The sequence below is a fragment of the Acipenser ruthenus genome, chromosome 13 (genome assembly GCF_902713425.1).
Source record: "Acipenser ruthenus chromosome 13, fAciRut3.2 maternal haplotype, whole genome shotgun sequence".
NCBI lineage: Eukaryota > Metazoa > Chordata > Actinopteri > Acipenseriformes > Acipenseridae > Acipenser > Acipenser ruthenus.
Window position 1 is genome coordinate 19,009,543 of NC_081201.1, and position 23,510 is coordinate 19,033,052.

Here is a 23,510-nt window from a genome sequence, read left to right on the forward strand (position 1 = left end):
GACAGTTAAGGTAATGAGCGATGGAAATTAATTGAACCAGTCACAGACAGCAACGTACGATAAGTATCTGCAAACACTGTTTGAGAATATTCAAATTATACATTACACTTGCTAAGAAATTACACCTGACTAATTAAATGAAGCCGAGAGGACTATGATTATTTACATTAAGAATAATTCATACTACATTTCTAACTATGCACAGACCACTGTAAAGAAAAAACAGATAAGCTGCATTTTCAAAAATTCAGGAACGGTAAGCATATTGAAGCTATTCAATATTATTAATATTTCTCACTGGATTGGATCCTCTCCTTTACTGCTGATGATACGATGAGATTTATGATTATGGTGCTGAATTTCACACTTCTCTATAGTTGAGTTTGTAGTGGTGCAGACCACAATTGTCTTACATAGACCATTTCAAAATGACACACAGCTGTATTAAATTAATCAGCTCCAATTATATTAAGCAGCTTCACAACCTTTCAACCATTCTCTTTTATTATTAGAAGTGTTTTTCTGCTTGTTGTGTATTGGGACATTTGAACACTCACTGATTGGTGAAATTAATTTAAAATATTTTAATGTGTACATTTTGATATTTACAATTGATTTTACATATGTGTTTCCTACATTTCCAACTATATATATATATATATATATATATATATATATATATATATATATATATATATATATAATTAAGTTATAATGTATAACTACATCACTAAAACATCCACACATAGTATTTTATTGTTGAACTGTTTCAGAATTGAAACATGTATGTATCTGTATTACTTTGCCGTATCTAGTATGTAATTCATATGAAACATGACATGACTCGAAGGCGACTCACACCTCCTGCCTAGGTGGCAGTAGCACGTGCAGTGAGGATCGTATCTGGTTGCCTACACACCTTTTTGTCAGCTAACGCTCCTATAACGCTAACCTAGGACTATTTAAAGGATAGGAAAATGAGTGGGCGGAGTTAGTGAAAGGTGGAGCCATTTCTGGAGCCCGTAGAGCACTTTAACAGTGCACTGGCAATACTTTTAACTTATTCGCGCTTGCCCTGGCAAAATGTATCTTGACATAATCAAGCATTAATTAGCATAAATAACAGTCAGTCATTTTATATTAACGATATTTTGTATTGTTATTAAAAAAAATATCGGTATGTCGTGGCGCTGCAACACAGCACCGCAGCAATGTATTCAGTACTGAGTGGGCTCCACAAATGGCGCCTGTAATTGAGTACCGAACTGCATCACGGGATTTACTGTCCAACCCTTCTTTATACTGGGACGACACATTTTTGCCGGCTAGATTGAAGACGGGAGTCTGCGCGTAACGTCATGGTCTGTGCAGACGGAGCGTGGACATCTTTGGTAGGTGAACAACAGTTCTGAGCAGAACCAAAATGGAGGTGGTTGGAAGAAATGGAACTGAAAAGAAAGAGTCAAGCTTTTGTAGAGGAGAAAAGTATGGAGGCGCTATGTATATGTACAGATGGATCCAAGGATCCAAAAACAGAAAGAGTGGTGATGGCATATTATATCCCAGAATTAGATATCTGTAAAATAGCGAGGATATCTGACCATTTATCGGTATTTGTTGCAGAAATGGTAGCTATACTATTTGTAATAGTTAAAATACCTGAAATAAAGCCTAAAAAGGCGGTCATGTTTTCAGATTCATTGAGTGTTCTTATTGCATTAAAAGGGGAGTTTAATGATAGAAGAGATATCATGTTTGAAATAATGCAACAATGTAAGGAATGTACAATAATGGGGATCAAAGTGATTTTAGTTTGGATTCCAGGTCACTCTGGCATTGAGGTATATGAAGTAAATATAAAGAATTTGCTGGGAAAAGGGAAAGCGACTGAATAGAGAAAGGATACTGACGAAATATATAAAGGAAACAGGAAAAGAAGGGAAGTTATAATAAATAAAGATGACAGAAAAATAAAGTAAAACAAAGACAGACAAAGGACTACAGATAGAGGGCGCTAATTATCTAAAATAGATGGAACGCGCCCTATTTATTAACCAGAAGAAGAAAAATGGAGGTGGTGTTGAGAGAAATTGTAATCGCAGAAGTGGATGCAATCGAAGTTCCCTTTGTATTAAAACTATAAAAAAAAATGTTTTATTGTGTACATTTTGATATTTGCATTGATTTTACACAGGTTTCCAATCTACATTAATGGTGTGCTTTGACAAAAATACACATGTAAAATATATTTGCTTGTCAGGCTCACAACTTACAAATGCACATAATACGTGGAAATTAAGTTATACATTATAAGTTATAATGTATACGTACACAACTAAAACATGCACGCATATATATTTTATTGTTGAACTGTGTCAAACTTTATTTCTGTTTTACTTTGCCAATCTAGCATGTAATTGACTAGGTGGCAGTAGCACATGGACTGAGGATTGTATCTGCTTGCCTACATACTTCTTTGTCAGCTAACGCTCGTCTATTGTTTTGAGCCGCGGCTGCTCCAGCGCAGTACCTCTTGAGAAGCCCGTGGATGCGTGACCTGGTGACGTCTTTTCCGGCTGAGTTCACGCAGACGATGAATTTGGACAGGTTTTCCGCAGAATGTGTGTATCGTGAACGCGGCTGCGCCAGCGAAAGGATTATGATCGTGTTCTTGAATCTCAGAGCTGGCTGCGCTTGCTGCTCTGTGTGTGACGTCACGTGGCTACTAGTAACGCCTTCTCCAAACCTTTGGGAAAGTTAACAGCAACATCACCTGTTTATACTCTAGTTGCATAATTAACTGTGAACAGACACTTATTTTAAATTGTTACCATTTATTTTATATATCGTTGACAAGGCTGTTCACCCTTATTTGCATAAATATAACATGTCGCCCCCCTCTAATAACAAGGGAAGGGGGCAGCAGTAGTTTTAGTAGTTTATGATCACTCATGATCTGTGCATCGTCTCTTTCGGTGCGTTCATGGAGATAATTCTGCGCAGGTTCTGTGCAGAATCTGACCAATCGTGAACGCACCTAGCATGTTAAACGAGCTTCTCAACTTGGACACAGCAACGGAAATAATAATTAGTAGTCTTTCCACGATACACGGAGCAGTTAATTTTTTATTAGTTTTGTCATAGAATACAATTGTTTTGTACATGACGACACGCTTTATTAAGGGTGTATTCACGGAGATCACTCTGCGCAGATTCTTTGCAGAATCTGACCAATTTAGCCAACGGGTGCCTTCGAATTGGTCAGATTCTGCACAGAATGATCTCTGAACGCACCCTGAATGTTGTTCGGAGTGTGCGTCACGTGGTCGTTAAAGGGCGTGTTCTTTAGGAAATGCAGTTCTTCCGGCTCATCTATTAGACGTTTGTGCTTGAAAGTCTTGGCGCCGGTGTAAGGAATGAGGCTATTGTTGACAACTTTGTGAAGAGTAAGTGCTTTTTGTTATATAATACATGCTTTAAGTGACAAAGCTCGTAGTTTTTAACGTCTACAATGATTATTCGTGTTTTAATTATGATTAAAGGTGTATTTACAGCTGAATGTTGTCATGCCAGGGGTGTTCAATGCCAGGCCTCCAGCAGTTATTTGTTTACAAACGTCGAAGTTCAATCAAACAGACTAGAAAAATACAAAACATGTCTCTGCTCTCAGTCTAAAAAGAGAAAAACCCAAATAACAGCATGGCTTTGAAATAGGAAACACACGAAATATGAATATGCTTGTCAACTGAAATCTACGGACTAGGCCTATCGGTAAATTTATATTTGTTGTGAACTATAGATATTTAAGTATTATGTACATTTGTATAAATACTTGAATACATTTATATCTGATTTAAATGGGCAAGTAAATGTGTATGTTGGTGGTCTTTAAAATTGACAGATTATTTAACATTATGGATTTAGGAAAGGTGCTTGGCACATACCATTATAGTAGTGTAATTAATACAATCATTATATATTCTATCCATCTGTTTAAATGAGGGAACACAGTCGCATATAAAACATTGAAAATAATGTAGATTCCAGAGCTTAAATCTGCATTTAGCAACTTATGAACATAACTGATGGTTCTGAAATGTATATATTTAAAGTATATATTTAAAGGGCAGCAGTGTGGAGTAGTGGTTAGGGCTCTGGACTCTTGACCGGAGGGTCATGGGTTCAATCCCCGGTGGGGACACTGCTGCTGTACCCTTGAGCAAGGTACTTTACCTAGATTGCTCCAGTAAAAACCCAACTGTATAAATGGCTAATTGTATGTAAAAATAATGTGATATCTTGTACCCTTGAGCAAGGTACTTTACCTAGATTGCTCCAGTAAAAACCCAACTGTATAAATGGGTAATTGTATGTAAAAATAATGTGATATCTTGTAAGTCGCCCTGGATAAGGGCGTCTGCTAAGAAATTTATTATTATTATTATTATTATTATTATTATTATTATTATTATTATTATTATTATTATTATTATTAAGCATGTATCAGTAGCCTATGCAATACTTTCTTGCTTCACATTGTACTGTAGGCTGTACCGCGATCAGTGTATATATTGAAAAACGAAAAAAAGAACTGGTACATAAAGTGGCACATGCATTAAGACTTGAAATACAAACGTACATTTTCACAGCGTACAGTGTTCTGACCTTACACGGGTCGCGTTTTGCTAAGCGTACCACATTCTGACGATGTCCCACTTTCTGGCCCTACGCCGGACTACATTATTACGAACGGTAAATGAAATATTAGGGCTGGAATGTTTAGAGGTACATGCGACTTGTACTCGCAGTTAAGCACATTTTAAACATACGAATATAACTTCAAAAATGGTTATTGTAAAACCTGGAGAAAGGATATGATGTTGTTTACTGTCAATAGGAGTAATCAGTTTGTACAGAACCAAGGATTAGCTGTAGCATTTGGACAAGCTTTTGTAAAATCCTCCCGTGTTCTGTACTGTATGTGACTGTAGACACACGATTGAACTGCATAAATTAAGTCCAAAAACAAAGAACTTTTATAATAAAGTAGCTACACTCATCTGGAAGGTTCCCGTCTTTCAACCTGCACATAAGAAACGTTGTGATACTTTACACACATGCATTTTAACAATATTGTGCTACTTGTCCAAAGGACTAGTACCTTTTGAAACTTGCTAATCCTGATGTAAACTTGCTAGTCCTTATGTGAAGTGCCTAAATTGGACTCAACAACAGTTGTGGTCCCTAAAAATAGGCTTAGATTTTATTTTGCTAAAAAAAAAATAAACACCGTTATACATTTTTTTTTTTTTTTTTTAACAAAGCACCTTCGTAAACGCTCATACAGATCGACCAATCACCTGTTTGCACCTCGTTACTCAGCGATTATTGTACTGTGTGCTGAGAAACTGATGCTGACAACACCAGACGGCATGACAGAGGAAAACGATTCTCTCAGCTGTGTCACCTTGCCGACCACAAAGCTCAGCCTGAAATTGACACCGATGACACTAATAAAATATCTATTTTATTGTACATTACATGTGTTGCTATTTACAAAAAATGCTGTCTGGCTATGAATTACTATCTACAATAATTAATTCATGTACTTACGTTCACATGCGGTCTTCACTTACAGTACGTTTCACTGTAGCCCCCGGGATGAAATTGTTAGCTAGGTGGCATTTTTTTTTTAATTAGCAGTGGGAGAAAACTGCTTCAGAAAGTACAGTAGAATCGGCCAGAACTGACGGACGCTGTATCTAATGAGAGCAAAAGAAAAACGAGGGAAACGCATATCTTTTCAAGAAAGCTGGGAGACTTGGTATAAATTGATTTTATATTTTTAAACGCTGCAATAACAGTTCTGCTTGTGAAGCATCCACACTATAATTTGACATAACAGGTGATTTATTTGTACTGTGCGGGAGCATATTTTCCCCCATTGGTACTTGAGCCCCAGAGCGCTCACAGAATCACCACCTGTGCACCTATTATCAGTGATTAAAGCCTGGTTTTCAAAATAACTGATTACCGCTCAACAGTACTGTATTGTTATAAGAAAAGTGTGTTTTAATTTCAGCAAAGTAATTTCAGCTTCCAATCACTTAACATTTGCTGAGGGTAATGTAGACCTCACCAAGCTACAGACAGCGAGTCCCAAGCTTTAACCGTGTTACTGTTTATAGATAAGTAGCAACTTTATTATGAATATATTGTCTTATTATGTTTTAAGCAACATATGACAACACTGTTCATTATGGTAATTGTTTGTTTATTAGTTTTAAAATGTTCAGTAAAACGTGGCCTGTTTGACCTTGTTAGTACAACCGGCCGGCCCCCTTTGCTAATGACATCTTCAGTCAGGGTCGGAACCCAGTATAAAGCTCCACATTTTTGTAAAATGACTTTAGACTTCCTTCAAAAGATGCAGCGCGTTTCAGTAATTTCAAACGGTAAACTTTACGTCCCGCGCAGAGGATGAACACAAACGTAAAATGTCATTAAGTGGGGTGGCATTGCAGCGAGATGAAGGGAGGTTTCAGTTCCGAGTTTTCTAAGCATTATTTGTGAATGTTTATTCACCACTGCTACACCCAGTTAGAAAATTGACTTCCCAGCATTTTTTTAACGCAAGACTAAACGTGAGAGTATATATGTACATTTGTTTTTGTATTCTGGACTTTTGTTACAGGACGTTTACCTTTACTGATCTGTTTTTATTTACAAACGTCTGATATCCTGAGCTATTGTAGGCCTTGTCTCGGGAATGGTAAACTAAACCAACTGCTGAAAACATATGTCACACCAATTAACTTTTATCTACTTGACCTAGATGTGGGTTTGATGAAGTTATACTGGGATAAGCCAAACCTGTATTTTTAGGAGTGGTCCCACAAAAAACCCTGTTGAGGCTAGAACCCTGTTCTAGTTGAGGCTTATCCCCGTGGGGTATAGGTAGATTAAATCGAGCCTTTAGTTTTCTTATAATTTTTCCTTACAAATGGTAATGTTATGAACTCTGGTAATGACATTTATTTTTCTTTTGAGGCATCTTCAGACAGCTTTGGTATCAGATCCGGAGATGGCAGAAGGGCGTGGAGCCGGCAGGCGGTCTCGGGATATGTCCTCGGCTGCGTCTCAAGCCAGCTGCTCCTTTAATGGCGAGAATGTGGCTGCAGAGGGCAATGGTGACGAGGCCGGCACCTCCTCCATGTGGGAAGATGATTCAACAAACAGACGCATGATCAGACACCAGTACAGAGAGCTCATTAACAATGTGCAGCGTGAGTGTGGGAAACAGACCAACGTTTTTATGTTATGTGCAAAATAAAATATTATTATTTATTTCTTAGCAGACGCCCTTATCCAGGGCGACTTGCAATTGTTACAAGATATCACATTATTTTTACATACAATTACATTATTTTTTATACATTATTTATACAATTAGCCATTTATACAGTTGGGTTTTTACTGGAGCAATCTAGGTAAAGTACCTTGCTCAAGGGTACAGCAGCAGTGGCCCCCAGCTGGGATTGAACCCACGACCCTCCGGTCAAGAGTCCAGAGCCCTAACCACTACTCCACACTGCTGCCCCTACTAAAATATGGTGGTTGATCCCTCAAGGGTTATGCTTAAACGGCCCTATATATTTGTTGTTCTTATCTTTCCCCTGAACATTATTAAAGACTACAAAATACCAATAAAAAGGTACAAATAAGGGCCCTACCACTGAAAATGAGAAAGTACAGATATAATGGTGGTTTGATTAAAAATCAATCATTTATAATGTTGGATAGGCAGTGTTCAGAAAATGTACAATATAAAATTAAAAGCAAAGACCAGATAAAAATTACACCAGAGAATTTATAAAGAAAAAAATACTTGTGTAGAAAAAGCTGCCATTTTATTACACACGGTTTACTTACATTAACAATGCATTGATTGTTTCATCCCTGTGTTAATTAGAACTTACAATGTGAATATTGATCACAGCTTTACTATAAACTGCTGATCTTGTGTTTTTATTTTTAGAGAATCGAGAAGATCTGCTGAGCCCCCACAACAACAAACTCACTGAAGCTTTAGAAGAGGCAAATAAACTCTTTACCAATGGTAAGTGTTGTTACTTGCAGACTGATTCAGGTAGGCAATATTTGTATTTAAACACATGGGAGTTATTTTAGAACAAAATGTGTTTTGATAGGTTGCAGATTGGCACTAAGTGCTCAAGTTCATATTTACTGTTTATAACATTTTGGTGGGACAGATATTTGAATGTTAGAACAAACGACTTGAAATGTATTTGTGGCAAAAGTAACTGTTCATATGACAGAATTTCTTACCAGTTTTTCGTGGACTCCACACAACATTTTAACCTTTCCGCTGTCGGGCTAGGAAGAAACCAGGACAAACCTCCCTCTTCTCCCAGAAGAATGTCTTTTATATCTGTGCATCATAACACCGCTCCCACTCAATATTATAAAGGGAAATAACGCAGAAGGGTCAGATGTCCTGTATTTTATCCATACACCAAAACTGTGGAGGAAGGTGGGTGGGAAGACAGGTGTGGAGTCCACTCAGAATTGGAAGAAACCCATTTACAGGTAAATTCTGTCGTCTTACCAGTTTTTCATGGACTCCACACAACATTGGAACCCCCTGTATACCAAAGAATTCAGTAGGTCTCTTCTCTGTTGGTAAAGCATGCTATCGAGCCAGTTCCCATATACCAGCAGGGTCAAGGGTTTTATTCCCATTACTTTGTGGATCTAAAAAGAGAAAAAAGGGGAAAAAAGGAATGAACCAGGGAAACTTCAACTGATCTTGGATCTCGAGGCTCAACAAATGTATAGCATCTGTTTGCTCCCATTTGTAATTTGGGGGGGGGGGGGGAAGAGTCCTGGTCCCTATGCTCTCTGGCACTGAAGCTTGGAAGGTGGTGCAGCAACGAAGGCATCAAACTACACGCCGCTACAAGGGAAGCAAAACATGCTGCAGACAGACTGAGCAGACATGCAAGTCCATATGAGTGGCACCTCCTGCAAAGAGGTGGTTCAGCAACTCTTTCAGACATGGGAGCGCCTTCAAGTGGATCTATTCGCATCCCCCAAAAATACCCACCTTCTGCTATTCTGCAGCCGCTTCCCTCATCGGGGTGCCCTAGTATCAGACGCTTTCTCCATTCCCTGGGGGTTGGGTCTTTTGTACGCTTTCCCACCTTTTCCCCTCATTCCAAAGGTGTTACAGAAAGTGGGCAGAGACCAGGTGCAGGTGATACTGGTAGCACCTTTTTGGACCAAGAGCTTTTGGTTCTGTCCTAAACATGGCACAACAGGGACCAGTTCATCTACCCATCAGGAGAGACCTACTGTCTCTGGATCAGGGGGCAGTACTCCATGGAAACCCCCGGTACTTCTGGTTAGCAGCATGGCTGCTGAAAGGCACACATTCTCAGAGTTAGGCATGGCAGACACAGTGACTGAGGTTCTACTGGCAGCAAGGAAGAAATCTACCCAGAAATGTTATTCTACAAAATGGTCAGAATTTGTGACTTGGTGCTGGCATTTTTTGAATTCCTGAGACACCTGATGGATAGAGGTCTTGCTGTTTAATTTATTAAGGTAAATTGATCTGCAATCTCTAGCTTCCTGCCAGGATGGGCTGGTGTATGGGCAGGATCTCATGCATCTTCCATTTGAGCCTATGGCATCAGCCGATATGAAACGCTTCGCTTTGAAAATGGCTTTCCTGACTGGGATTACATCGGCTCGCCGTATCAGTGAACTGCAGGCCCTAGTCATTGATGAGCCTTACATGCAGGGTTTTAATGACAGGATCGTCTGCTGACCTAATCCTCCTTTTCTTCCTAAGGTTGTCTCCGAGTTTCACCTCACAAGCGATAATCATACCAGAATCATACCAGAATTTCATCCTCCACCTCATCAGTTGGAGGAAGATAAGGAACTGCATCTGCTGGATGTCAGACGGGCGTTATTGATCTACATATCCAGGACAAAAAAAAAAAAAGGAAGACCGCTGGTGAATCACGTCAAGGCTCATTCTCTCGGGTGTGGCTACTTTCTGGACACATATTAGGAATGTTCCTACTGCTGATATTTGTTTGGCAACAACTTGGTCTTCCTTTCACACTTTCATGAAACACTATAACTTGGATGTTTTCACCTCTCACCAGTTTGCTCACACGGTTTTATCCATTGTAGTGGATAAGTCTTAAATGGCATTCACATTTCTCCTTTTCATCTCCCTTTCTTTTTTATTCTTTGGTATACGGGGGGTTCCAATGTTGTGTGGAGTCCATGAAGAACTGGCAAGAAGATGGAATTTCCCTGTAAATAGGTTTCTTCCAGTTTGGAGGACCCCACATCAGTCTTCCCACCCACCTTCCCCCATGGTTTTGGTGTATGGATAAAATACAGGATATTTAAGCCTTCTGCGTCATTTCCCTTTATAATATCGGGCAGGAGTGGTGTTATGATGCACGGATATAAAATACCACCTTCTGGGAGAGGAGGGCGGTTTGTCCATGTTTCTTTCTAGTCTGACAGCAGAAAGGTTCCAATGTTGTGTGGAGTCCACATGACATTGACTGGGTCAAAATGATGTAATGCAAAGGAAACCAATGAATGCATCTGAAATAAATAATACACATTTTACTGTGCAGGACAGTGGTTTTCTCCTTTCTGTAATTGGCAATTGTATGAGTAAATCCCAAGAGATTTAAAAACAAAACATATATATATAGATACCTTAAAGTGGTACAAATTATACATTTTGTTTTCCAGCAAATTCAAAATTGACTATTCTAAAACTGGTTTAAATTTTGAAATGTATATTCGACATGAATAAGCTGTGCCTGTTCCAGGACTAAATTAAACACTACATTTAGGCGATCTGAAGATCTTTACTGTTGTTAATGCATTTGTGTTTTTGTGCAGTACGCCAGGCTCGGGAGGCTGCCTTGGATGCCCAGTTTCTTGTTATAGCTACAAATCTGGGGAAGGAAAAGGCCAGCCAGCTGCATTCAGACATCACAGTGTTCGACCCAGTAACTTTTGCAGAGTTTCTAGTAAGTAAAATACTGTTTTTATTAACAAAAATTAATCATACCACACTAGTGTTATCAATTTTTTTACTGCATGCATAAAAAAGTATCATGTGTACCATTTTACATTAAACAAAATCTCTCTGGACTAAAATAAACCTATTACAGAAAGGAGAAAAACGGTTTTATTACAGTAGAATTTGTTATTTCAGTTATTTTATAGCATTCACTTCTGCACATCTACTTGCTTCAGAAGATTATTCTGAAGCAGATGTGCAGAAGTTAATTCTGTAAAATAGTTGTGGATTGGGTTGCGTCAGCCTGAAGGAGGAGAGTTTTATTCTTGCTGTCCAGGAGTGGTAAATGGCTCGATAGTATTGATGAATGAACTCTTTTGTGCAGTTGTCCTTCATGGGCCTGAATCGTCTGGAAGGAGATGATGATGACGATGATGGGGCTGGGTTTCTTCCCAGGGATGCTTGGCACAGACTGGGGAGGGAAGCTGAGCAATGCTTCAGGAAGTCCCCTTCATTCCATTACATGTGAGTTGGGTCAACCGCAGTAAGTGTGATGTGAAAAATATAAAAGCCGGTTAAACCATTTATAGTGTGGTGTAAAGAATATTACTTCTGGTTCAACCTGACATTATCACATAAAGCCCTTATTAGAATGCAGCATTTAGTGACAATAAGCCCTGAACCGGCTGCCAATAAACATGGCTGCATTACAGGACATGTGTGCTGTAGTAGGAACAAGGAAATAAAAGAGAAACACAGTTATAACTGAACACGCATTCCTGAAATGGCTCTAAACATCTTATCAAAGCAATATATAAAAATGAACAAAAGGAACAGAGTAAAGGTACTCGGAACTAGAACATACAATCATAAAAAACAATATAAGATTGTATTCCAAATGTCTGTGATACTTTTTCTTTTGCAGGTTAGGCTCATTTGAACCAGATCCCCCTGCGCCTCGACAACGAATTGAAAGACAGAGAAAAGCTCCTAACAAAGAAGAACGCAGGATTATGCCTACACAGGTTTGTGTGTTTAGGGATGCACCGAATCCAAGTTTTTGGCATTCGACCGAATCCATCTCAAAATATTCATCTGAATACCGAATCTACAAAAACTGTTAAGAAAACTGAAGGAAACTGTTGAATAAAAAACAGACTGGCAGCTGCTAACAAGGGACGCACACAATCTATAGTTTTGAGCCTTTTAGTTAATAGTATTTTTATTCCCAAATGGAAATATATCCCTGAATAAGATTTCATGTTGCTGGCAGAAACCAGCAACGTTTCATATGCCTGCATTAACTCTCCATATAATTTTTTTGCCTAACTCTTTATATACCACAATGCTTTGCGCGCAGTGAGACGGAAGTCTCCATTGAAAATCAGTGGAGTCGAGTATCTTGTTAAATAGAATATCTTTTGAAACGCCCTTCTAAATATTACTGACTGAAGCAGTTTTGAGTGAGGCTGGATTTTCATTGATTAAAGTATTAGTGTGTGCTCCCATTGGCTAGAAAGGTTGCAGTGTTTTCGGCATAGTGCGAGATTGACAGTTGGAAGTTTGTCTGCTTGTTGGGAAGTTTGTCTGGTTGATTTGGAAATTTGCAGGTCTGTAAAGCCTTTCGTATAAATGAGTTGACAAATTAATTAATGAATTATTAGATGAATTAACAAATACGTTTTATGAATTGACAAATTTATGGACTAATTGCTGAACAAATTGACCAATTCACGAATTGACAAACGAATTGACAAATTCATGAATTGACAAACTAACGGCCTGATAGTTTTGGCACAAATGGCGCTCCATAGTATTCAGTAAAGTGACTGTGAATTGTGCAAACTGTCGCTAAATTAATGGAATTGTTTTACTTAATTGTTACCAAAAGCACACACCTCCCTGTGAGGATCGTTTCCATCAGTCAGATCTATACAGCAGCTGATTGGCTTTCTGAGTCTCTGACTGGGCGGGACTGTAGAAGCAAGAAATATTAAACAAATATAAACTTTACCTGATGCCACAAGGTTAAATGAAAGAGTGCAGGTCAGTGCAAAGTTATCTATAGTAATGGTGTTGCGCTATTTTGAGAGATATTGTTTACTGTATAAACAAATTAAAGCAATACGATTAATCGTTGTTACGAGGCTCTCCTGATAGACTTGCCACCACAATTAAACAATTAAATACATTTACTAAACTGCTCAAGCAATTCACACTCACTTTACATGTCGAATACATTGCAGTTTAGAGAGGTGAGTTAAAAAACCTGACCTGCCTTAGTGTCCCGAGGTTTTGGAGCCTGTTGATAACCCTATCTGAGAGTTACGAGGAAAAAATTGCTGTGATGAGTGACCTGAATCTCCCTGCGAAATAAAACCCACGTTGATTTAAATGCACTGCGTGTGTGTAACGCTTATCAAGTAAACACAGCAGTTCCCAGATGGTTAAACTTGTATTGGCACATTGCAATAACGTAAAATTTAATTTAGTAAAGCATATTGTTCAACAACGTTTTGCACATCTGACAGTTGTAAAGTTACAAAATATATATATTTCTGTGCACCGATTTTTATTTATTTTTTTATCTCAGTATGATCTCTAGAACACGTTTGACAGACAAGGCAACAAAGCACATAAGTCTACAACAGTTTGTCGTTACTATATATTACAGGTTTACTGCATAACTTTACTCCATGAAAAGTGTGATGTGACTGTGCTGTTGCATACGGGGGTATGTTTGCATTCAGCAGCTGCGTGATGTGTTTAGTGCGTGTGCCACCAGTAATTTAGGGGGTCGAGAGCTACGACCATAGTTCATCAAACGTTTTCTTGTTATTAAATACAACAGTTACGTTCAATACCAGATTCGTGTCTGTTATTTAAAGAAGAACTGCACACATTGTAGGGATGTATTAAATTGGATGTGTGTCTGGGCGGATATATAGGATTCGGATTCGGTTCACTGACTCATAAGTATTCGGCCAAATCCGAACCCTGCTCAAAAATTAGGTATTCAGGCCGAAAACCGAATCCTGGATTCGGTGCATCCCTAGTTGTGATTTTAAACTATTAGAATATTCATTAGTGTTTTTGAAAATGCATTGCTAATCACTCTCTTCTTGCCTCAAAGTCTTGGTTATGAAAGCTTTTAAAAACAGCGTTTTTAATTCATGCTGATATCCTGGTTGATGGAATCATGGGATGAATCAGAGGAGACACAGTGAAGTCCAAACTGACCTGTAATCTAAACCACAATATCCAATCCATTCTGACAGCAGCTGTACAAGTACAACTTTTAAAATCCATGTTGTGTTGTGAGCATCAAAAACATTTTTAGTATGCTACCGACTAGTGCTCACATATATGGTACTCACTATATACGAAATCACAAATATGAACAGGGCCTGGCCCCAGCTGGTTCAGATCAGTTCCACTGTGCTTTTGTGCTGCGTGGTTCGTTCATACCCAAAACTTTGATTTAATATTATCCCTGTCTCTGTTGCTTGAGTTTAGCTGAAGAAAATGGAAGAATCCTACCAAGAAGCCACAGAGAAAGAAGTAGAGAGAATCCTTGGGTTTCTCCAGACCTATTTTAAAGAAGACCGTATGTATTGCATTCTCTCGTAGCAAAAGCAAGCTACAAAGAACATGCTTGATCCTTTGTTTAAAAAATTGTGTGTGTTGATGTGGCATTTTAAAGGGTACATAAGAACCTATTTATTTTATTGTGTTCCGATGTGTTGCTACAACTTTATGTAAGGTGCGTGTATTGATTTAATTATTATTTTTATTTACATTGACCACTTTAAGCTTATGTAAACAGTTTTAGCAACACATGGGAACATGTAACACAATAAAATAAAAAGGTCCTTATGTACCCTTTAAGTCTATTTGCAAAATGCAAAACTTCTCGGCAAAAAAAAAAACACGAACTACAGCTATGGCCAAAAGTTTTGCTATATACATATATATATATATTAGTGCTCCCTCGCTATAAGGCGCTCAGTTGTAATGCTTCTACAGCATGTCTCCCAATTCTCTATACGAGTGATTTATGCTATAAACAACTTCTCAGTCTAAACTTCTGTTTCTGTCTCTTCCATTTTGATTACAGTATCTGAACTGAAGAAAAGGTGCGCTGGCACTTTATAACACAGACAGCTTATTCAGCATACATGGTTGTCTTTCCTAATGTTTTTACATTTTTGCTCTGAAAGGAGCTGTCTTGGCAGCTGCACTTGGTGTGTTTGTCTGTCGTTTCAAACTGAACTCCTGACCTCCGTTTAGCCAGGCTATTTATAGTTTAAAAACTGCGATCCACGAGTGGGAATGTTACCTTGGTTTTCTTTTGGTAAAAAATATGGTGTTGATTACATGGTGCTTTATGCATGGTTAATTCACAGAAAGTTACATTTTTGCTTCACTATATGTGCATTATAGAGAGGGAGTTATTTTATTTTGTATTTGTCAGATGTGTGTTGTGTCTTATGGCGCCCCCCCACCCCCTCCCCCTTTTATAACGATCTTCGGTTACAACGCTCATATTGTGTGTCCCTCGAGACCTGCGTTATAGCGAGGGAGCACAGTATATATAAACTACAGTACTGTGCAAAAGTTTTAGGCAGGTGTGAAAAAATGCTGTAGAGTAAGAATGCTTTCAAAAATAGACATGTTAATAGATTATATTTATCAATTAACAAATTGCAAAGTGAGTGAACAGAAGAAAAATCTAATCAAATCCATATTTGGTGTGACCACCCTTTGCCTTCAAAACAGCATCAATTCTTCTAGGTACACTTGCACAAAGTCAGGGATTTTGTAGGCATATAGTCAGGTGTATGATTAAACAATTATACCAAACAGGTGCTAATGATCATCAATTCAATATGTAGGTTGAAACACAATCATTAACTGAAACAGAAACAGCTCTGTAGGAGGAATAAAACTGGGTGAGGAACAGCCAAACTCAGCTAACAAGGTGAGGTTGCTGAAGACAGTTTACTGTCAAAAGTCATACACCATGACAAGACTGAGCACAGCAACAAGACACAAGGTAGTTATACTGCATCAGCAAGGTCTCTCCCAGGCAGAAATTTCAAGGCAGACAGGGGTTTCCAGATGTGCTGTCCAAGCTCTTTTGAAGAAGCACAAAGAAACGGGCAACGTTGAGGACCGTAGACGCAGTGGTCAGCCAAGGAAACTTACTGCAGCAGATGAAAGACACATCATGCTTAGTTCCCTTCGCAATCGGAAGATGTCCAGCAGTGCCATCAGCTCAGAATTGGCAGAAAACAGTGGGACCCTGGTACACCCATCTGCTGTCCGGAGAAGTCTGGTCAGAAGTGGCCTTCATGGAAGACTTGCGGCCAAAAAGCCATACCTCCGACGTGGAAACAAGGCCAAGCCACTCAACTATGCATGAAAACTGGGGTGCAGAAAAATGGCAGCAGGTGCTCTGGACTGATGAGTCAAAATTTTAAGTATTTGGCTGTAGCAGAAGGCAGTTTGTTCGCCGACGGGCTGGAGAGCGGTACACGAATGAGTGTCTGCAGGCAACAGTGAAGCATGGTGGAGGTTCCTTGCAAGTTTGGGGCTGCATTTCTGCAAATGGAGTTGGGGATTTGGTCAGAATTAATGGTCTCCTCAATGCTGAGAAGTACAGGCAGATACTTATCCATCATGCAATACCATCAGGGAGGCATCTGATTGGCCCCAAATTTATTCTGCAGCATGACAACGACCCCAAACATACAGTGAAAGTCATTAAGAACTATCTTCAGCGTAAAGAAGAACAAGGAGTCCTGGAAGTGATGGTATGGCCCCCACAGAGCCCTGATCTCAACATCATCGAGTCTGGCATTACATGAAAAGAGAGAAGCAACTGAGGCTGCCTAAATCCACAGAAGAACTGTGGTTAGATCTCCAAGATGTTTGGGACAACCTACCTGCTGAGTTCCTTCAAATACTGTGTGCAAGTGTACCTAGAAGAATTGATGCTGTTTTGAAGGCAAAGGGTGGTCACACCAAATATTGATTTGATGTAGATTTTTCTTCTGTTCACTCACTTTGCATTTTGTTAATTGATAAATATAAACTATTAACATGTCTATTTTTGAAAGCATTCTTACTTTACAGCATTTTTTCACACCTGCCTAAAACTTTTGCACAGTACTGTATATTTAACAAAATGATATCACAAAAGTCTACCGGGTGATTCTATAGGGTGATGCATAACCTTTGGCCATAGCTGTATATTTCCAGGTGTTTTTTTAATTCTTTAATTTTGATTTAATCAATGATCAGGAATAGAGTATTTGGAATATTTAAGCAGCTTCATATGTCGCTTAAATATTTCATGTCCTTTCAATAGTTAATAAGCAAATGATTTGTGCCTGTGTTAAGAAAATAATTGTAAGCAGCTGCCTTAAAACACATCTGTGACTCCTAATATTTTTACATTGTGTTTCAGCACGCAATCCAATATCCTACTTTGATTTTGTCATTGATCCGAATTCCTTTGCCCGTACTGTAGAAAACATTTTCCATGTGTCCTTTCTTGTTCGGGTAAGTATGTATGAAGATAGTTCAGTATGTTCCTGTATACAGTTCTGTGTACTGTACAATCCAAAACATTTTTATCATTAATTTAGCTTATTCAATTTTGATGAAACTAGGTTAAGACATAATGGGCTAGGGGGGTTCCCGAGTGGCGCATCCAGTAAAGGCACTCCATGTGGAGTGCAGGATGTGCTCTATAGTCTGGACGTCGCAAATTCGAGTCCAGGCTATTCACAGCCGACCGTGGACGGGAGATCCCAGGGGGTGGCGCACAATTGGCCGAGCGTCACCGGGGGGGGGGGGGGCGTTAGGTCAGCCAGGGTGTCCTCGGCTCACCACACACCAGCGACCCTTGTAGTCTGGCCGGGCGCCTGCGGGCTTGCCTGTAAGCTGCCCAAGAGCTGCGTTGTCCTCCGACGCTGTAGCTCTTGGGTGGCTGTATGGTGAGTCCACAGTGTGAAAAAAAAGCGGTCGGCTGACGGCACGCGCTTCGGAAGACGACGTGTGTTCGTCTTCGCCCTCCCGTGGTAGCGGTGAGCTGAGCTTAAAAAATAATTGGCCATTCTAAATTGGGAGAAAATAATAAAAATTGCCAACTACTAAATTTATTTTTTTTTTAAAAAGATATAATGGGCTAGAGTAGTCTTGAGAACTCGTTTTAGAATTGTAAATGGTGTTTTTTCCCCATTGGTCAAAAATAATAGTAATGGCACCATTTTAGAATGTCCGCTGTCTGAACTGCAGTACCTGTACTCATGAAAATGTGTTTGTATTTCTTTCAGGATGGCCTTGCCAAGATAGAAATGGACCGGGACAAACTTCCAATTATCGGTAAGAAAAATCTAATGCAGATATTCTGAGCTTGTGTGGTCCTAAATGCAATTCTTTAGGATGAGGCAGGCAGAAAGAAAAGAAATATGAGGCAGTTTTAGTTCCAGCTCAATAGTTTAACCCTAACTCTTGGACTAACTTGCATAAATTACATTAATCCAAGATTAGTGCAGACGACAATTCTGAAAACACCACCTTTAATTTTATTTGTGTCTCGTTCTTGATTTTTCTATCATTCCCGGATAGTGTGTTTAACGTTAATATATTTTTCAACCTCCCACTAGAACCGCCGCGGTTATACTCATACCTAAAACCGCCGCCGGCAGTCATTATGATGGGTACATTTTAAACAACATCAATATTAAAATGGAAGACAAACTATCGGATACAACTCAAAAGTTTTTTATTTAAGCACGTCATATCAAACGTGTGCACAACCGAAATGCCGTATTTAAATGAATAATTAAACATGAAAGGGTTTATTTTCTAACTTACCACATAAGGCAGTAAGTCAAAAAATGAAAAACTATAATAAAGAAATAAACATTTCAAAAGAAACTAGAGTGTAAACAGGTATATGTACATACAAAACTGAAAAAATGAAATAATTTAATTTAAAACAAAAGTAGCATGTTTTCTCTTGCGTTTGCAGCACTGAATCTATATATATATATATATATATATATATATATATATATATATATATATATATATAATATTGTAGGCTATATTCAAAATAAAAACATGTATTGCAAGAGTCAAAATAACTGCTTTGGCGGTTCTACTGTAGGTGGGAGGGATTATAACTTCCTTATTTTTGCAATCCTGCCTTTCAAACACCGTCAGTGTATTTAATACATGTATTTAGGAAAAGTCATAAATGGACAACCGTATAACTTTCAGACATGCAGAGTAATTTAAATTTGAAAACCTCAAACCGTCAAAATGACTGCCGTGGTGGTTCTAGTGTTAATATCTCCAAATGGGTTAAGTTGGGGTAGCACTGTATGACACACAAAGGCAGATTGTAGGCACCTCCTAGTTTGTCAGCACTTGATAGTATGATGCTTGTATCTGTTCACAGGGTAGGGATAGCACAGGCAGTAACAGTGGAAGTTTGCACTTTGTCCCTGACTGCAACCTCCCAGGTTCAGCCCATCCAATCCTTGGCCTCTCTTTTTGAAACTGCCTGCAAAAGTTCTCTGTCAACTGACAATTTTGCTCAACCAATTTTAGATGTAACTTTTGCTGTGACTAAAGCGCTTTGTTCTTTATTTACAGTACCGACTGATGCGAACGCAGAGACGAGTGGGAACACCCAGGGAAGAAACCAGTGTATAGTGTCCATAAGTCCAAAGGAATGGCGGGTGAGAACAGAATTATGTCTTTTTCTTACCTTTTTATGAATAGTTGCATATGCTATAATCTTAAGTGATTCATTATATATTTTTTTTGTTTTGTTTTTTCAGCGAATGATTGAAATCTTTGAAATCACGGAGCCCTTAATCCTACCTCCTCCAACTGCTAAAGATTGACAGCTTGGTTGTGGCTATTAAAAAGTTGTGTCTGTGGTAATAAGATCTCTGTCAGCACAATGAGGCAGGGAAGAAGCTCCTGCAGTTTTTGTATAGGAAGTTATTACAATGGTTGCTATTGTAATGCACAACCCCCTCTCGGATAGATAACCACACCTGATGTTCTGGGACTGCTTTTTCAAAACTTGTAATTTGGATCAAAGTGATCCTACATTTGGGGTTTGAGATTACTTTTATCTGGATCGTTTTGATCTGTTTTTTCAGAAAATGTCACTGCTGGATTACATTTATCCAGATTACAAATAATTACGAAATCCGGTTTCGTAATCCCGGTCTCAAAATATAGGATTACAAAATCCGGATCACTTTGATCTAGATTACAAGCTTTGAAAAACCGACCCCTTAGATTTTGTGGTGTCCTGCTGCAGCTTTTCTGTTGATTCCAAGTGCTTTCAACAAGTCCCACTTCAGCCAAGGAGGAGCAGTTACATTATTCTGTTAATTTTATACCTTTTACAATGATTGTATCCCCCTTGACAATTTGTCTTTGCACTTGCTTAAAAACTGGGCCTGCAGACCCAGTTTTATTAAGGTCTTGCACCTTAATGCAAGACCTTGAAATATAAAAATGTGTAGTTACAAAACTAGCTAAATGCAAGACCTTCTATTTAGTAAATAAGAAGTGTTCATCGGTTTGTTTGTTTTTGTACAGGATTTGTAAGCCTAACATCTAAAACTATTAAAAATGTTAATTGAGAAATCTATGATAATGACTGGTACATATTAGACAGCATGATGTGGAAATTAGTGTCTTCTCTGACAGTACTTCAACATTTGTGGCAATAAATCACACATACCAGGCTTTTCCAGTTCCTTTGAAATTGACTAGCATATATTAACTTTCACCTCTGTAACTTGTTATAATTGCGATGATCTTTGTCATAAAGCTCTGTGTATTTTTCAACGGCAAGTATACTTTTTTCCTCAGTCATTTTGGATACTGCGTCAGCCTTGTGGACACTGTGCATTGAAGGTGTTCTGTATTTACTCAATTCTGTAGAAGAAATAAGCTCTTACTTGTTAAGAGCCAGTGCAACCAGTTTCCACCCTGATTTTAGATCCTGCAGTCTGGTGGAATTTGGTACTTCAACCTGAAGAGAATGAGATTTTGAGGTTAAGAAACAAATCCTAGGAAATTGATTGGTTATCAGAGGTGATTCGCCCCTAGCCGCCGTGTATACGACAATTCTTACTGCATGGTCATGTGATCTTGTTTAGCCAATCACAGCATTTAATTTATCCAAGCCTTTTTATAATTGTACATATTTGAGGCTGTACGGCATATATAAGTTGTGTATCACACTGAATCCCAATACGCTACAGATAGTGTTTGTGCTACCCTGTTGCCACCTAATAGCAGTAGTAGGTTGTACTGAAGAACAATTAACAACTTTTCAGTTTTTCTGCTATGCATAGAAAATTCTGTTTGTTTTTTTTCCTGTGATTGCAGAATCGTGGTTTTTTTGCTGAGACTATCTAGTTTTGTTTTACAATTTCAAGTGCCTTTTAAAAAAAAAAAAAAAAAAATTGTTAATTTATAAAAATAAAAACATTTGTGATAGTGTCACGATAGATTTGTGTGTGTATTTTACAATCGAACCCCAGAGTTACAAATGCCAAAGTTACGAACTGACCGGTCTACCGAACCCCCACTTTCAACCGGAAGTACGCAATCCAGAAAGTTGAGGTACATGTCAAAGCAAGTACAGGAACATTTTCAATACAAATTTACTAGGAACATTTTGGTTTTAAACAAAGTACAGGTTTTTTTTTTTTCAATCCAAAGAAGGCAAGCTGCTGCTGAAAACAAGCACTATGTTAATTTTCATGGGTGTTTAAATCTGTGTTTTTGCTACAGTTCAGATTTCAATGGTAACTTACTTTTTTCCATTTATAGTACTGTTTTAAAGACTTTAGAACCATAACAATACTGTGCTGTATCCTTGTATTTGTCAGATTGAGGGTGTAGATAGCAGGTGTCCACATTTTAATAAAACCATTGAAAATTAATTTTCAGAGTTACAGACATTTCAGACTTAAGAACATAAGAAAGTTTACAAACGAGAGGAGGCCATTCAGCCCATCTTGCTCGTTTGGTTGTTAGTAGCTTATTGATCCCAGAATCTCATCAAGCAGCTTCTTGAAGGATCCCAGGGTGTCAGCTTCAACAACCAGACCCTCACAATTCTCTGTGTAAAAAAGTGCCTCCTATTTTCTGTTCTGAATGCCCCTTTATCTAATCTCCATTTATGACCCCTGGTCCTTTTTTCTTTTTTCAAGTCAAAGAAGTCCCCCGGGTTGACATTGTCTATACCTTTTAGGAACAACCTCCACTTACGAACAACCTCCATTCCCAAGGGGTTCGTAACTCTTCGGTTCTGCGCTACTTGTTTTGTTAAAGGTTAAACAAGTTACCGTTTTCTTTCGAATTTAAGACACACTTTTTAAACCATTTTTTGCTTCTCAAAAGTAGCCTGCGTCTTAAATTAGAGTCACTGCCCGAATACACAACCAGCAACGTGACTCACTGCAGAGAAAAGACAAACCAAAATGTTACTGCCCGATCTCGAATCATCCATGACATACAGGCAGCCATTTTCAAAAAAGCATCTTAGCTTCCTGAGGTATTCGAAGAGAAGCTTTTAGAATTTCAGCGTTTATAACTCAGTACCAGCTTGAACAAATCAGAAATGCTGATCAGACCCCCGTGTTTTTCGACATGCCAAGCAATACCACAGTTCACAATTGGTAGAAAAACAGGTGTGAGTAATCTCGACTGGAAATGAGAAGCGGCACATAACTGTAATGCTGTGTGTGACAGCAGACGGCCGCAAACTGCCTCCATATGCGTAATTGATGTTGCATCTTTGTAAATGCAGATTGATTTGATGTTTTATTTTTTCCTCAAATTGAGGGTGGGAAATTTGAGGATTATCTTAAATTTGAAGGAATATGGTACATTTTATAGAAAGTGTATTCTTTAATTCTTCCATGTGATAAAAGTGGAGCTATCTGCAAGACAGTGGTGGACAAGAAATTACAGTGAACAAGAGCTGTAGAAGTACACGCAGGACCACACACACACCATAAACCAGTCTTCATGTAACAGTGCACGCACAGGACCACACACACCATAAACCAGTCTTCATGTAATGGTGCACACACACCATAAACCAGCCTCATGTAACAGTGCACACACAGGACCACACATGCCATAAACCAGTCTTCATGTAACTGCACACACCCACACACCATAAACTAGTCTTCATGTAACAGTGCACACACACACACCATAAACCAGTCTTCATGTAACAGTGCACACACACACACCATAAACCAATCTTTGTGTAACAGTGCACACACACACCATAAACCAGTCTCCATGTAACAGTGCACACACAGGACCACACACACACCATAAACCAGTCATGTAACAG

General features: G+C 38.7%; 1 protein-coding gene across 2 annotated transcripts; it reads left to right on the forward strand.

Annotated features, from left to right (window-relative positions):
* The first annotated feature begins 1,164 nt into the window (after positions 1 to 1,164).
* nsmce4a (NSE4 homolog A, SMC5-SMC6 complex component) lies at positions 1,165 to 20,983 on the forward strand. Of its 2 annotated transcripts, none has more exons than XM_034030087.3 (11): positions 1,165 to 1,391; positions 7,051 to 7,286; positions 8,039 to 8,119; positions 10,963 to 11,093; positions 11,472 to 11,611; positions 12,012 to 12,111; positions 14,603 to 14,693; positions 17,559 to 17,653; positions 18,430 to 18,478; positions 19,760 to 19,845; positions 19,948 to 20,983. In XM_034030087.3, the coding sequence occupies exons 2-11, from the start codon at positions 7,085 to 7,087 to the stop codon at positions 20,011 to 20,013; spliced, it is 1,041 nt and encodes a 346-aa protein (XP_033885978.1). In that variant the 5' UTR covers positions 1,165 to 1,391; positions 7,051 to 7,084; the 3' UTR covers positions 20,014 to 20,983. The 2 variants fall into 2 exon arrangements, with proteins under 2 accessions (XP_033885978.1, XP_033885976.1); XM_034030085.3 differs by lacking the exon at positions 1,165 to 1,391 and adding an exon at positions 3,305 to 3,446.
* The last annotated feature ends 2,527 nt before the right edge of the window (positions 20,984 to 23,510 follow it).